The 15774-nt window shown below is 39.7% G+C and overlaps 1 protein-coding gene across 1 annotated transcript in view; it reads left to right on the top strand.

Moving 5' to 3' along the window:
* Positions 1-15013: 15013 nt before the first annotated feature.
* The window catches only part of LOC149461208 (uncharacterized), a 329662-nt gene continuing 328901 nt past the window's right edge, over positions 15014-15774 (top strand). The window contains exon 1 of the mRNA XM_089678641.1: positions 15014-15167. Coding sequence (XP_089534767.1) covers positions 15098-15167 — 70 coding nt within the window. The 5' untranslated portion in view covers positions 15014-15097. The remainder of the gene's footprint in view (positions 15168-15774) is intronic.

The raw sequence follows: 15774 nt of genomic DNA, 5'->3' as shown, positions 1-15774 counted from the left end.
AAGAAAACAACTGATGCAAAAGTAACTGCAGAGCTCAATCTCAGTCTTCCAAAGCCTGTGTCCACAAAAACTGTGTAGAGGGAACTCCAGCAAAACATTCACCAGCAAGCTGCAATTACAAAACCACTAGTGACTGATGCTCAGAAGAGAGTGGTGCAACACCCATAAATCACGGACTATCAACCAATGGAAGACTGCAATATGGTCCAACGAATTGAGCTTCACACTGTTCCCAACCACTGCATGTGTTTATGTGTGGTGAACACCGTCCCATGCTAATGACCAAGACTGTCAAATCTTGGTATTCTGCAAGACCCATCATCACCTTGAAAGGTAGAGTCTCTGCCAGTGACTATGTAAAAATTATGACCGGCCATATGCACCCCATGGTGGAGATATTGTTTCCCAAAGACAGTGCCTTTTACCAAGAAGATAATGCTCTGATTCACGCAGCTGGTGTTGTCAAAGCCTTGATCACAGCATATGTTAGCTGAAATGCGTGTGCTTTTTATTCCATTCCTGTATCATCAATAAAGTTTACATAAGGACTTCGGAGTTTACCAGCTCTTCCTGTATACTGCATCCATTGTTGGGAGGATGCTTCAGAGCCTGAGCGTCCAATTTGGATCCCATTTCCTGTTTGAGCATTGCCTTTTGGCTACTCTATCAATTTGTTAGTGCATTTAAATCTGCTAGTGCATCTAACACTACCCTCCCCCCAGATTGGCAATGCTGCTGTCCAAAGGTGTCTCTGTTGCTCCTTCAGAGTGTAGGCACTCTTATAAACTGTGTTACTGGCCAGCTCACAAAGTGAAAACAGAGGAAAAAACTAAAAATAGGAAACTAACACAGACACTACATCTAATGATTAATAAGCTGCAACATATTACATTTTTGGTTTTGGGTTTTATACTGCTTTAAGTTTTGGTTACCAATCCTCAGGAAAGTCATTGCTGCATGTTCTTTGAAGGGCAAAAAAATTAATAAGAGCAATGGAGGACCTCAATTATGAGGATCGATAACATAGATTAGAGTTTTTCACTCTGGAGAGGAATCTCTTAAGTGGGGATATGACTACAATGTATAAATATATCAAAGGTGACTTCAGTAACTGTAACTACTGTTTACTTTAAGGTCCCTGAAGAGGACAGGCACCACAATTTAAGATTAGAAGAAAAGCAGTTTAATATTAGATTGTGGAAAGGGTCCTTTGCTCCCCTAGATGGCTGCATCATTGATCCAGTGCTGCAGCTGTCCCCCGCCAGCTCTAAGACCAAGAACTGAGTGATCTCATGACCTCTGATTGCATTGTTTTTGGCCTTCACTGAGCATTGTGGTGAATGTCAGTCACTGACTTTGACTTTCTGCTCTGACACCAAACCCCCCCCCCCCCCATGCTCCAGCAGGTTGAGAGGTTGAGTACGCTGCTAGTCATTATTCTCAGGATCCCTGCTGAGCCTGGACTGGCTCAGATGACAGTGGATTTTAATCTTCTGTCGGCTGAATCTTGGTCACAGGAGTGCAGAATTAAGTGCACGCCTGTGACCCAGAAGGAACATATGGCCAAAAAAGCTTTGGGCATACTTTTCTTTTAAAATGAGGAACTCCTTCCCTCAAGAAGTGGTACTAGCTGAGAGTGTTAATAACTTAAAAAACATATTTAGATTGTCTTCCTTAGGAAGCAGAATATACTGTGCTATCCGAATTGCTAGAGAATAAAAATCACACATACATAAACACAGAAAGGTTGAACTGGTTGGGCCTGCATTTTCTTATGTAAAAAAAAAGAAAGTAACCACAAAAGGTAATGCTTTGATATCATAGCAACTAAAGAGTGGAGCTTTAGATTCCTACAGCGGCCCATTGTTTTCTTTAGGAGACATGCAGTATAGCTAGTGCAGAGTCAGACATGCAAGGAAATGTATAAGACATGTTTAGTGCACCGTGGTGCCTAACTGAAATAGGATAAAAAAAAAAGCATAAAAAAGCGCAATAAAATAATCCTCAAATTGTGAGAAGAGGTACTTGGTTATGCAGAAATACCAGCACTAAAAATTCCCAGGGATTTTATAGTTATTTGGATTACTGAAAACTCAATCTACATTCAGCCTAACCATGTATTCTTAGTTAACATTCTTTAGCAGCCTTTACTTAAAAACCATCTGGTTGGGGCTGTTCTTACTCTTTCACTCCTTCCAAAGGTGAACATGACTAATGCGTCAGGGATGAATAATGAAACCTGAGAGGCATAAAGATTTAGGCCCCCTGCAGAATACAGTTTACAGGAAAGAGTTCTTTGTCTCTTTCTATGATGGTTTATATTTACAGTGGGACAAATTAAACAAAACAAGATATGCAAAACTAATTAATCAATGGCTACAAGTGAAATCCTATAGCTATGCAGAAAAGCTGGAAACCCAACAAATCAGATTTATTCTAGTAACAAAGTAGCAGGAACCCTAGCCATTATATTGAAATTGATAAGGATAGATATAGAAAAGATGTTCCGTTTGCATTGTATTTACTGACATGACCCATTCCACCAACTGCCTACAAGTGAATCCTCTTATGTTAAGTGACAGGCAAGTGCATAGCAGTTAAGGTGCATTCACACCTGTAAATGCACCTTGCCTCTAAATTAATGTGAAAACCCCAGCAGGGGCTTCCATGTTTAGCTGCAAGAGACAGCTCTATTGAAAGCAATGGGAGGCTGCTGACTCTCCCAGCTAATAATGGTCACTCACATATAATTACTCATGCAGTGATCACATGCAAATGATTGGCCATGGACACAGATTAATCTGTCAATACAACTTTACCAATTGCCTTAATCACTGGTTTACTGCAGGGGCATGAAGGTTGTAGCTGTGCCTGCTGACCATTCACTGAGCCCTAGGCTCTTGCTTGATTTGTGGATGATCTTTCCTCAGCTGCACTGCAGAACTGTTACAGCTATAGGGAATGTTTAGTGCAGGGCTTGAAAAAGCCGCTCGCCCGCACGCCAAATGCAAGGGAAATCCTTGTGTGGTGAGCACAGATGGAGTGGCTCCACCTGCGCTCCAAGCCTCGGCGTTTTCTTTGGCACCGCCATTACACTGGCAGCGCCGCTGAGGGGACAGGTGCAGGAGAGGTCCGCTCTCCTCTGCTGAGTGGAGACACCCACTCTCCACCGCTTACCTATTCACTATTGATATCTGTATAAGTATTGTTTCACTTTTTGGGGGCAGCTGTAAATCCACATTGTTGATACAGTGTGGCCACAATACTATTATTATTTAGCATTATTATTTAGCATTATTATTATTTAGCTAAACACCAAAGGTACCAAAAAAACCTCCAAAGTAAACAGTAAACAGCAAGGTGTAGTGCTAAAATAACCTTAATGATGATAAAAGTAAGTAGATAAAACCAATAAATAGTAGGCACATATAATAATAAATTGACTCAGTAGTAACCTATGAATTGTGTCATTGCAACCAACTCAATAAGCATAAATATTATAAATCACAAGGTGAATGATCAAAGTGACATGATGCTTGCACATTCAAAAATAAAGTTATTCAACAGTGGTGTGATATGTCACTGAGCAGTGACTCGCAATGTGCACAGTGCCAAGTATGAGTCCAAAATTAAGGCGTGTGGGAGATCGTGACAATCTTCGGGATCCAATAATCTGATCCAATCAAGTGGTGATAACTCCCAAAAGTGTAAAGAATGCACACTCACCAGATACGCAATCAATCTGCGCATTTAGAGATATCAATCTCAAAGAACCAGGGGGTCCCTTTAAGGTCTGGTCAGGTCTGGTATCCCTCTTTTCCCCGATATCCGTGGCCAGTGATGGTGTGCCTGCTCTGTAGATGGTAAGAGCTCCCAAAGAGCTCCAAAAGAGGGGAGGCCAATAGCGTGATACCGTTTTAACAGAGGGTATTTATTCAAGTCAAACAGAAATAAATCACCACAAGGGTCCCGGCGGCCATCTTGGAACATCATTACTGGTCAGTGTGATTTACTTCTGTTTGGCTTGAATAAATACCCTCTGATAAAACGGTATCACGCTATTGGCCTCCTCTTTTTTGAAACTCTTTGGGAGCTCTTACCATCTACAGAACAGGTGCACCATCACTGGCAGCGGGAAAAGAGGGATACCAGACCTGACCAGACCTTAAAGGGACCCCCTGGTTTTTTGAGATTGATATCTCTAAATGCGTAGATTGATTGCGTATCTGGTGAGTGCGCAGTCTTTACACTTTTGAGAGTTATCACCACTTGATTGTATCAGATTATTGGATCCTGAAGATCATCACGGTCTCCCACGCACCTTAATTTTGGACTCATACTTGGCATACTTATGCTTAGTGACATATCACACCACTGTTAAATCACTTTATTTTTGAATGTGCAAGCACCATGTCACTTTGATCATTCACCTTGTGATTTATAATATTTATGCTTATTGAGTTGGTTGCAATGACACAATTCATAGGTTACTACTGAGTCAATTTATTATTATATGTGCCTACTATTTGTTGGTTTTATCTACTTACTTTTATCATCATTAAGGTTATTTTATCGCTACACCTTGCTGTTTACTATGTTATAATTGCAGTTTTTTATATTTTGGACTCTTTATTCTAAAGAAAAATTTAATTTCATAAGCTTTAAGGGGGCGTGGTTGGGGGCAGGGCTGGGGGTGGGGTTGGGGGACAGGATGGGGGTGGGGTTGGAGGCAGACCTGGGCAAGGTTGGGTGGGGCAACTGCTGGAGAGTAAGGTTTGTGCCTGGCTAGTAGGTCTAGACTCCAAATTTTAAGCCCTGGTTTAGTGTACATATTTTCTTTATTTTTTAAGGTCAGGACTAAAAATAAGAAATTACAAAATACTTGAAATACTACATTTGAGCATTTAATTTATTATTTGCAATCAGCAAGTGAAGCTTAAAGTAGTATTAAACCCAAGGACAAAAAATCTATATATTGCAGCCTACCAGTCCTAAAATGTAGTAGCTGCATTAGTTTTGTTTCTTTGCCTTATTTCTTAGCCAGATAAGCTGGTCACTAACATACTTCCTATCTTGGGGTTTCTCCACTCTGGATAGAGGAGCAACAGAGACACCTTTGGACAGCATTACCTATCTGGGTAGTGTTAGCTGCACAAACAGACTTATATGAATTTTACTCTCCTGATAACACTTTTAGGTAGTTACCTGTTTGTTATAAAAGTTTTGCATAAATTAATAAAAGTTGTCCACTGTAAGCACCCTATCAGTGTTAAATAGGTTTGTGCCAGCCTGTAACTGCCACTTTTCCTGGACAGCTTAGTCTGTTAAAGGAGGTTGAAAAATGATATACTTACTGACCAGATCAGCAGGTGGAAATGAAGGCCAAAAAAATCCCAAAATAGAAAACTAGTGCAGCCACCACATCCAAGAATTGGTAAGTTGCAATACAGTAATTTTTGTTTCTGTGTTTAACACCACTTTAAGGCTCCTATCCACATGCTTTCTTGTTTTTTACTTACCTTCTGTTGAAAAACTGCGTGATGTTTACAGAGCTCAGTAGCTCAAACCACTAATCATACACAGGTGAATAAATTAGAGGCATATACCCCTCCCCCCATTGTATGGCCTAATCCAAGGTTTCAATAAGTAATAGTAGTATTTTAAAGAAAATAACATTTTTGTGTTCTCTTTCCTTGGATAACCCAAACTACGGTGGGAATTATTTGTTACAAGTGAAACATGGTTTTAATGAAACAGATACAAATAATCACATATAACCAAAACACCTGTGCTCTATTGAACCCCGTTACACAATAGCTGCTGTGATATACACAATAATGTGCAAAAATAAATATAAACCAAGATATATAGCGCTTACATAAAAAGTGCAAAACAAAATAAAGTGCAAAACAATTAATGTCCACATGTGATTCCTAAAAATATTATGCAAACCAACAAATGTCCACATGTGATTCCTATTATTATATCACAATAACGTTTATGGGAAACTACATATATATTTTATAAATATGTCCATCAGCCATAAAGTGCAGCCATTCTTCCACAATGGAGTGAAATAATATAAACTTTTGAAAAATAAAGTGCTTCATGCAAAATCTGCCACTTCCTGATTCTTGTGTTCCACTCCACCTGAGTGTACCACCACCATCACAGAGAACTTACCAGACAGCCATGACCTTCTCAATTAAGAGTTGGTCTACATGCGTTTGTTTGTATGTATGGATTCCCCCACTCCAGTATGTCAATCCACCATGATCCTCATAAGCTTCGCGAAGAGTGCCATGTGTTAAAAGGGGATAAGGAGACTCCAATAGTGTAAAATACCCTTTATTAAAATTTACATCCATATGTATAAAACCATTGGTCAATCTGTTCACATTTCATAGTGCATTAAGCCCTGCACTTGGGTTTAAATATTCAATGTATTGCCCAGCTCTCTCTGCCTTACAACACTCAGAACGCTCCACACTACATGCATATCTCACCACTTCCGGGTTACCAGGTCGTAACTTCCTGTAGCTCCACCTCAATGTACGTTTCGTCGTGCTGACAAAAACATTCCAGTATATATACCGCCATTTGTAAACACTATAACTTTCACAAAAAACAATTAATTTTACATGTTTTGGGATTTTCTTTAGTAAAGACATGTAGCAGAATACATTTTGGCCTAAATTTATGAAGAAATTTGTTTTTTTATTGGGTATGTTTTATAGCAAAAAGTCAAAAATATTGTTTTTTTTTCAAAATTGTTGGTCTTTTTTTGTTTATAGCACAAAAATGAAAAAATGCAGACGTGATCAAATAACATCAAAAGAAAGCTCTATTTGTGGGAGAAAAATCACATAAATGTCACTCATGTACAGCATTGCATGATTGCGCAATTGTTAGTTAAAGTAACGCAGCGCCATATCGCAAAAAAAAAAATGGCCTGGTCAGGAGGGGGGTAAATCCTCTGGAGGACAAGTGGCTAGATCAACACAAAGAAAAAACACTGCTGTTTAAATCAGTATGATTTGCTCAAATGCAGACAGAAACAATTGAGTACTGTCCTTGATACTTTTATTATTTGCACTAACATACAATTTTGAGGACAAGCTTTCGGGGTATGTCCCCTTCTTCAAAGTCCAAGTAGTACTATTACAAATCACAAAGTTTAAGCAGAATGTTAGAAGGGATGAAAAAAAAAAAGGCTACAGATAAGATACAGCAAAAGGAGGGGGCCTTTTTTTTTTTTTTTTCATCCCTTCTAACATTCTGCTTAAACTTTGTGATTTGTAATAGTACTACTTGGACTTTGAAGAAGGGGACATACCCCGAAAGCTTGTCCTCAAAATTGTATGTTAGTGCAAAATAAAAAAGTATCACGGACAGTACTCAATTGTTTCTGTCGCAAATGCACTAATACGGCTACAATCACCTCAAGCTCAAATGCAGACAAATCCATGAATGCTTTACAAAGGGCTGAAGATGTTTCATATCCAAAGCATCTTAAATACCTTAAAGGATTACTACACTCAAGAACAAAAATGCAATATATTGCCGCTTACAGTGGTTGATGTGGTATCTACATTTGTTTTCTTTTTTTTTCAACAAATGCAGAAAATACCTGTTAATCTTGCCAGACATTCAGAATCCTTGCCACTTCCTGTGAGAAGCATTAAATAATTTATTCCTTCCTAGCTATCTTTTGTAAACAACCCATACCCCTGCCTTCCATGTAATGGAGATGAAGAGATACGAACATGTTTGTAGTCCATATCAGTAGAGCAGCCTAGGGTGACAACCATGGCTCCCTTCACAGATACAGAAGAGGAGTAATGTAGCCAACCAGGCACAAGAATTGTGTAGTTTGCAGGATTGCTCTGTGAAACTAAAGTAAAAGAAAATTAATGCAGCCAGCTCACAAAGAACTAATAAGCTGCAATTGGTTACATTTTATAATCATTATAGGTATTTATATACGTATAGCCCTGTCAATTTACACATATATATTGTACGTTCACATAATTTCCAAACCCTCAAGCAGTGTACAATCTAAGGTCCCTAACTCACATTCATACATACACATGCTAGAGGCAATTTAGAAAGAAGCCAATTAACCTACCAGCATGTCTTTGGAATGTGGGAGGAAACCGGAGTACCCCGAGGAAACCCACGCAAGCACAGGGAGAACATGCAAACTCTGGGCAGGTGGTGTCATGGTTGGCATTTGAATCAATAACCGTAGTGCTGCCAGGCGGAAGTGCTAACCACTTTACATCTTTAGCCCATTACATTTTTTGATTTTGGGTATACACTTTAAGCAGAAAAAACATGGTATTTAATAAAGCAGAAACTACATTGGCAACATACAACTGAAAGGGAACCTAATATTAGTACACTAACCCCTTGGCAATTGCGCTATAGCCGACTAACGGCTACAGTGCGGTTGTCGAGTTCTGGGAGGGCGTTGTATGTCAGTCAGTGCCGCCCGTCAGTGTCACCCATCAGTGTCCATTAGTGCCGCCTATCAGTGCCCATCATTGCTGCATATCTGAAACGTTCTCCTCCATTGATTGTGTGTTACTGCTCATTTCGGTGGTGCACAGTTCACTGCAAACTTTTCTGCATGTTACTGGCACAAATAGGCATAAGACTCGCCATAGAAAAAGTTCCTCAGCTCCCAGCTATATCTGTCACCAAAGAAACCCTGTCTGATATGTCAAATATGTGGACACCACATTATTTGTCACACTTTTGGTGATCTCACTAATTAAAGTAGAAATGCATGACAGAGTGGCATCTTGACAACATATAATTTTGAATATATTCAACTGAGGCTCTTTGCTATGAAATTTTGTGTATATCGAACCTGAGACCGCAGCAAAACATCTATGGGAATGAAAAACCTGCTTAAAGCAGTTAGAAGCAGATCAGCTGTAGGTCAAATTCACCTGTCGATAAATTCTGAATAATCTTAGAAGTCTGTTAAACTGATGTGAAACTGATGCCATTGGCACAAGCCAAAGCCCATCGAAACTGACTTTTAATTTAAGTTTTTGACTTTTGGGTTGCTTTAAGCTGGGAACACATCTGAGCTACTCAAGAACCACTAGTCTTCTACGTGTTACCATGATGGCACACCTCTATTAAATATTGATGTTATACTCTGCTTTTTTAACCACTATAAACATTTTTGAAATCTGTGCCTATGTACTGCATTTACTTCTCTTCCCTCAATGAGCCCCACCCTGCTGTCAGTAATACCCGACCATGATGATAGTTAATTTTACTAGAATGATAAGAGTTCAGATTCAGATTAAGGATGTCTATGCATTTTGTTCACTGTTGCTACTAGCAAGAAGACTAGTAGGATAAGTGTGCATGAGAAGAACCTCATCTCTTGTTACTCCTAGTGGTGCATTGATTGACCTGATTCTCAGCTCATGGTATGAAAACCTCATGGCACATCAATAATCTCCACATTCTTTAAATGGATTTACATTACCAATAAGTAATTGGGACTGCCCTACATCTGCTGAATTTGGCCACAGATAAATAATATTTACGTGTCAAGCTGAATGTTTATTGGCATGCTTTGATGCCGGTGATAACTTGTAAGGCTTGTATGATGTTGCACATTTGTGTTCAGTTTTCTGCCTTTAATCTGCTTTAGAAAAGCATAAATAGCATACATGATCCCCTATGATTAAGTCCATCGGGTACAACATGTCAGAGGAGTGGTCCTCTGGGCAGGACCATGTGCTGAAGCTTGTCGGCTTGTCGGAAGTGTTGCCTGTGAACACAACATTGGTCTGTTTCTTTTTTTCTGGTTCATACTGAGCTAAGCATCCATGCTATTTTTCATTTATCTTTCTAAAGTTTCCCCAGGTCAAAAAACAAATTTTGCATTTCTGTCACACCCTTTTATCTCAAATACCTATCTCACAAACACACTAGTTTTCTATATTTATTTGCGAACAGTCTTTCCATCAGATATTTGTTTAGTCACTGTTCACATTTACTAGCCAGGGTAGCTATCATGTATTTAGTGAATTAGTATGGGCTTATCTCGATAGTGGAGAAAAATAGGAAAATTTCAGTTTTGACCTACATACCTTAGATTTAAAGGATAGGTTCACCTTTAATAACATGTTGTAACTTGTAACATGCTTCTAATCACCTGTATCTAACCACCAGATCCCCCTTTTCTGTGACAGCGGTGGGGATTCCTCTCCCCTGCAACCGCTGTCACATTTAAAATTGGTATGGCAGTGCAGGGCTCCAGCCACACAGCCACGTCATTCATTTGTAGGGATCTGTGAATTAATACATTTCCTACATCTGTGAAACTGACAGCCTGTAGAGAGCTGAAGGAAGTGTCTGCAGGAGCATGACATTGTACCAGCAATCCAGTGAAAATGCTGGATGCCGTGATTGATGATAAATTACATAGATGGAATCATTGTTTTGGCATTTTATTTTTGTAATAAAGGACTTGTCAAAAACTGTTGTTTTGGGTTTTTTTTGTTTCATTAACCACTTGCCCTTCTGAAGATTTACCCCCCCTTCCTGACCAGGCCATTTTTTGCGTTATGGTGCTGCATTACTTTAACTGACAGTTGTGCGGTCATGCAACATTGCACCCAAATTAAATTTATGTCCTTTTCTCCCCAAGAATTGAGATTTCTTTTGGTGGTATTTCATTGTACATTTTTTAATCTGTGCGCTATAAAACATTTTCAGAAATAAAACAATATTTTTGACTTTTTGCTATTAACCTCCCTGGCGGTATGATTATGTCAGGAATTTTGTACCAAAAGCAGTACCATTTTTTTGCATGGAAATTTGGTGTTATGTATTGTAGGCCTGCAATTCTTAGTAATTACTTACTTAATAAATACTCATAAAACATAATAATATAATAATAATAAATTTAATTCAATAATATAATCAAACCAAAAACACTGAAATTTGAAATATAGCGCCAAGTTCACACATCACTGAGCAAAGTCGCAAAATCGTTTTCAGTGTCTGATGACAAATTTCCCCCACGAATCATTATCACTCAATTCTGCAAGTAGTTCTGATTTACTATCGCTGTTCTCTAGCCGGTCTAAAACCGATTTTGACCTAAAGGGACGCTTTTTGGACGCCGTGGACTTTTCTAAGTTTCCAGGCAGAAAGAACAGTCAAAATGCAGGCAGGGCACAGGACAAAGCAGTAGGGACAAAATGTATGTAAAATGCTTTGATACAGGAATGTTTTGCTATGAAATAATCGTTTTTAAAAAAATGTCATTTTTTTAAAATTTTCAAATTTGCTGCCGGTTCCGGCGCCCGTACGTCCCGACGTCACAGGGACCGGAACACGGAAGCCGGATGCCGGCATCGGCCGGAGGAGATGGCCGGGGACGCTGCAGGGGACACATCGCTGTAGCGAAGGACAAGGTAAGCGCTGTAGGGAATCCCTGTGCATGGTAAGCCCGAGTATAGCTCGGGGTTACTGCTTTTGGTACTAAAACTTTACCCCGAGCTACACTCGGGAATACCGCCAGGGAGGCGCCATAAATGTATGCCAAAATGTTTGCCAAAATGTATTCTGCGACATGTCTTTGCTTAAAAATCCTAACACGTATAAATTAATTGGTTTACATGAAAGCTATAGCATTTACAAATGGCGGTATATATACTGGGATTTTTAATTTTGTTTTAATTTTTACTAGTAATGGCAGCAATCAGCGACTCATAGCGGGACTGTGGGTTAGCGGCGGACATTCTGACACTGGGGGAACTGACTTGGTGTCACTGACTTCCCCAGTGACACCAATACAGTGATCAGTGCTAAAAAAAAAAGCACTGGCACTGTACTAATGGCACTGGGCAGGAAGGGGTTAACATGAGGGGCAATCAAAGGGTTAACTGTGTCCTGGGAGTGTTTTACTAGGGGGCGGTGTGTGTGTGTTTCACTGTAATCACACTGCTCTGGATGGCTGTACTGTGCATAGCCATCCAGAGCAGTGTGCCCGAGCTGACAGGCAGGAGGACAAAACAAAACAGTCCTCCTCACCGTCGATGATTGTCAGAAATCACCGGGCGCCAGCGAGTAATTACCAGCCAGGATGGCAGCAGATGGCTACACGGGTAGAGTGCACGCGCAGCTTGCAAGTGCCCCTACCCAGAATCGCAAAATCAAATATATATACTTGATTTTGTGCACCCCTGCCACCCTGCTATTGGGTGGTGAGGAAATGGTTAAAGGAATTTTTCAAAAGTCTGGCATCTTAATTTTTTACTGACTTTAACCCTTTAGTGAATGTGTGAGGGTACAAGTACTTTATTTAATTATTAATCATTATTTACCCCTTATTTAAAGGGGTACCCTGATGCTAATGAGCAGACTCCACAGCCACAAGGCCAGGGTTGTGAGGAAGAGGCCCGTGTCTGCATTGGCATGGGGACACAGAGAGCATGTGACCTGGTAAGTTGAGGGGGGGGGGCGCTAATTCATCCATCCCCCTTTCCTACCCTGCTGGGCATGTGCTCGCATCAAGGATCTAGAAGGAATTTAGGGGTACCCTACACTCCCCCCCCCCATTTTTTGGAGGTGGGGTTCCCCTTAAAAGTTTTGCACTTTTTCTCCTCATTTTTGGGAGGTGGGGTTCCCCTTAAAAGTCCTAATGGGCATAAAGGGCCTAGTATGGCTTTTACTGTGGGGTCCCTCCTAACCTTCCTACCAGACCTAAAGGGTCTGGTAAGGATTGGGGGGACCCCAATTTTTTTTTTAAATTTCACTAAAAAAAAAATGTCAGTCCTGCTGCAGCAGGTTCTATACATTGGACAGATCTGCAACTTTGCAAGTAGTTTAAGTGGACCCCCAGGCATGACATTTAAAGGAATGTTTAATTTTTTTTTACTTTAAGCAATGAAAAATGACTGTCCCTTTAAAAATTTTACTTTTTGATTTTTCCTTTTCACTGATTCATGTCCCTCAGGGCAGTACCCGAGTCCCCATACCCTTTTTATGGCCAATAACTTGCATATACGCCTTCAAAATGGGCACTTTTGAATTTACAAGTTAGAGTCCCATAGACTTGCATTGAGTTTGAAGTTCATGGTCGAACATTCTTTAGGTTCGAATGTTCAACCACAAACCAAACATGGGGGTGTTCAGCCCATCACTACAATGTTCGTTTAAATTTATAACTTATGTAGAAAGCTATTTTAATACATCCTACCAAGTAGATATTCATCTTTACCTTGCTAAAGTTGGTGAAAAGTTGCTGACTACGTGGTGCTAAACATTGGCGTTTAGAACATATAATATCCATGGGTGTTAAGATGGGCAGAGGCTCAGCTAAAGATATGCTTTGGGCTATTTCCCCTTTGAAATTTTGCCTTGTTCACTATGCAGTCCTTAAACCAAAGATGTTTTCTAAATGCAGTCGAGTTGTGTGCAAAATCATAAACTGAGCCCCCCATAAACAAGGGAGAGACATACCACACTCCAGCTACCTACACGTGTACATATGTTTAACACCCCAGCATACAGCAGAAGTATTGAAAAAATTAATCTCTTCCATTACATATGCTTTTCAGGCTAAATTAAAGAAAATTTCCATAAAGTAGTCTGTGACTGCTTAGCATTCACTTTGGTTAGAAGCAGGGGCAGACTGACCATTTGGAAACTCGGGCACTGCCTGAGGGCCCGGGGACAGTAGGGGGGCCCATGAGATGCCCCTGGTACCTTTTTCATAGGCTTTTTTGAGTTTGGGCAAAAACACAGGGGCCCCATGATCCCCTATTGCCAGAGGGGCCCCATGAGTTTTCAGTCCGCCCCTGGTTAGAAGTGTTGGTGGACAATGGCTGACTGCAAAAATACCCCTCTAAATACTGGTATCTAGAGGCTGGCTGCAAAAAAATTCCCCCAGAAATGGTGCTCAGTGGATGACTGTTAAAATAAACCCACTTAAAGATTTAGTGGTCAGTAGCTGGCTGGAACAATAAGTTCCCCCCCCAAGCATTGTTGGCAATTGTCTAGCTGGAACAATTACTGTTCTCCTCCGTATTGGTGGTCAGTGGCTAGCTGGAACAATAACCCCCTTCCCCATATTTAGTAGTCAGTGAGTGGCTGAAAAGTGTTCCATGTATTCCCTGGTGGTCTAGTGGGGCCATCTGGAAAAAAAATCCACCATGCCTGTCCTGGACAAGACAGGTAGCACACTGTGCATGAGAGCCCCAACATGAAAATCCCATGAGTAGAGACCCCATCTAGGGGAATTGCTGCAATTGTGTCTACTTTACTGTTTAAAAAATCTATAATTGGACTGATTTGAGATCACTAGTGCAACACAGGAAAACTTAAAAAAAATACTAAACAATATGTATGGTTTCCTGTTAATTCAACAATCTTTTCAATTGTTAAAATAATTCCCCTTTAAAATAATGTGTTTGTCTTCATTTCTGTTATAAAATTTTGCAAATAACTAATCTTTTTGCACGGATTTCACGGATTTAAGCCAAAATGTATTTTGCTACAAAATAACCAAAATCAGTGTTTGTTATTTAGTTGTTAGGAAAATTATAGTCCACAAACTATGGTATATACAGAATGTAAAAATTGTGCACTCATGCACAATAATACAATTTGTCCAAGTTGTAGTTTGGGTAGAGTGTATGATGAGTGCTATTTAAAGGGGGATTTCTTAGTAAATTCAGTACGTTTTTTTAACAGCCTGCAAGTGGACTATCCATTTCAAATTGGAAATTAAGTTATAAACACAATTGTCAGAAATCAGAATATAAAAAAAAAGACAAAAATGTAACACATGAAAAGATCGTAATGAGTGGAACATTTATATAAGCAAGTGCAGTATTTTTTGCAGTGCTTAGAGCTGTCATTGTGGTGGAGGAACCTGTCTTACCTGTCAAATTCCTCCTCCCCCATTCCAGTAGTCCACCCTATAAAAAGAAGTGACAGTATTGCAGCCCCACATTCTTCCAGCTTTCACAACCAGTTCTAGTTTGGTGACAGTGATGACAGCTCATTTGCAATAGTCTACAGTGGAAGCAGCAGAAGTAGTGGAGCTGACACCATGGGTGTCCTCCCTATTCTAGTTCTCTCTGCTCTTTGTTTTCTCAATGCAGCATCTACAGAAGAAAAGGGTAAATATATATATATATTTTTATATTTAAGTTTTTTCTAATCATTGATTCTTAACCAAGTTTGATTAAATGGTTCACTGTGCATTGGATACCCAAGATCTTGTTGTGCTCTTCTATATGGGCAAGCTGTTTGACTGAAAAGCCTCTATATAACAATTATCTGATTTAATAACATTCTTTGTCTTCCACGGAGCATACAAATGAAAAGAAGAACCCATAGTGATGTGCAACATTGACATAAAATCTAAGGTTCAGTACTAGTTAATGGAAATACTCAACATTTCTAAAATGTGTAACTTATTCCTATGTACTGTCAGATGCAATTTGGTTAAAGTAAAATGTAAATCAACAGAGAAAACTGGAGCGTGCAAAATCTGGTCCAGCTCTGCCTCGAAACCAATCAGCTTCCACGTTTTATTGTCAAAGGTTAATTGAACAAGCTGACGTTGGAAGCTGATTGGCTGCCATGCACAGCTGCAACAGATTCTGAGTCCATTTTTAATAAATCTCCCCCAGTATCTCTTTAATGAATGTTTCTATTTTAAAGATGATAGTTTAAATGAATCAAAACTAGTCTCATTCTGAAAAGTTTAGAGAGCTGTTTGTT

This window comes from Staurois parvus, unplaced genomic scaffold (assembly GCF_062004578.1).
Source record: "Staurois parvus isolate SC_StPar_1 unplaced genomic scaffold, SC_StPar_1.0 ptg000207l, whole genome shotgun sequence".
In the NCBI taxonomy this organism is placed as follows: domain Eukaryota; kingdom Metazoa; phylum Chordata; class Amphibia; order Anura; family Ranidae; genus Staurois; species Staurois parvus.
Note: the sequence above shows the minus strand (reverse complement) of the source record. Positions and strands in the feature narration are given on the sequence as shown.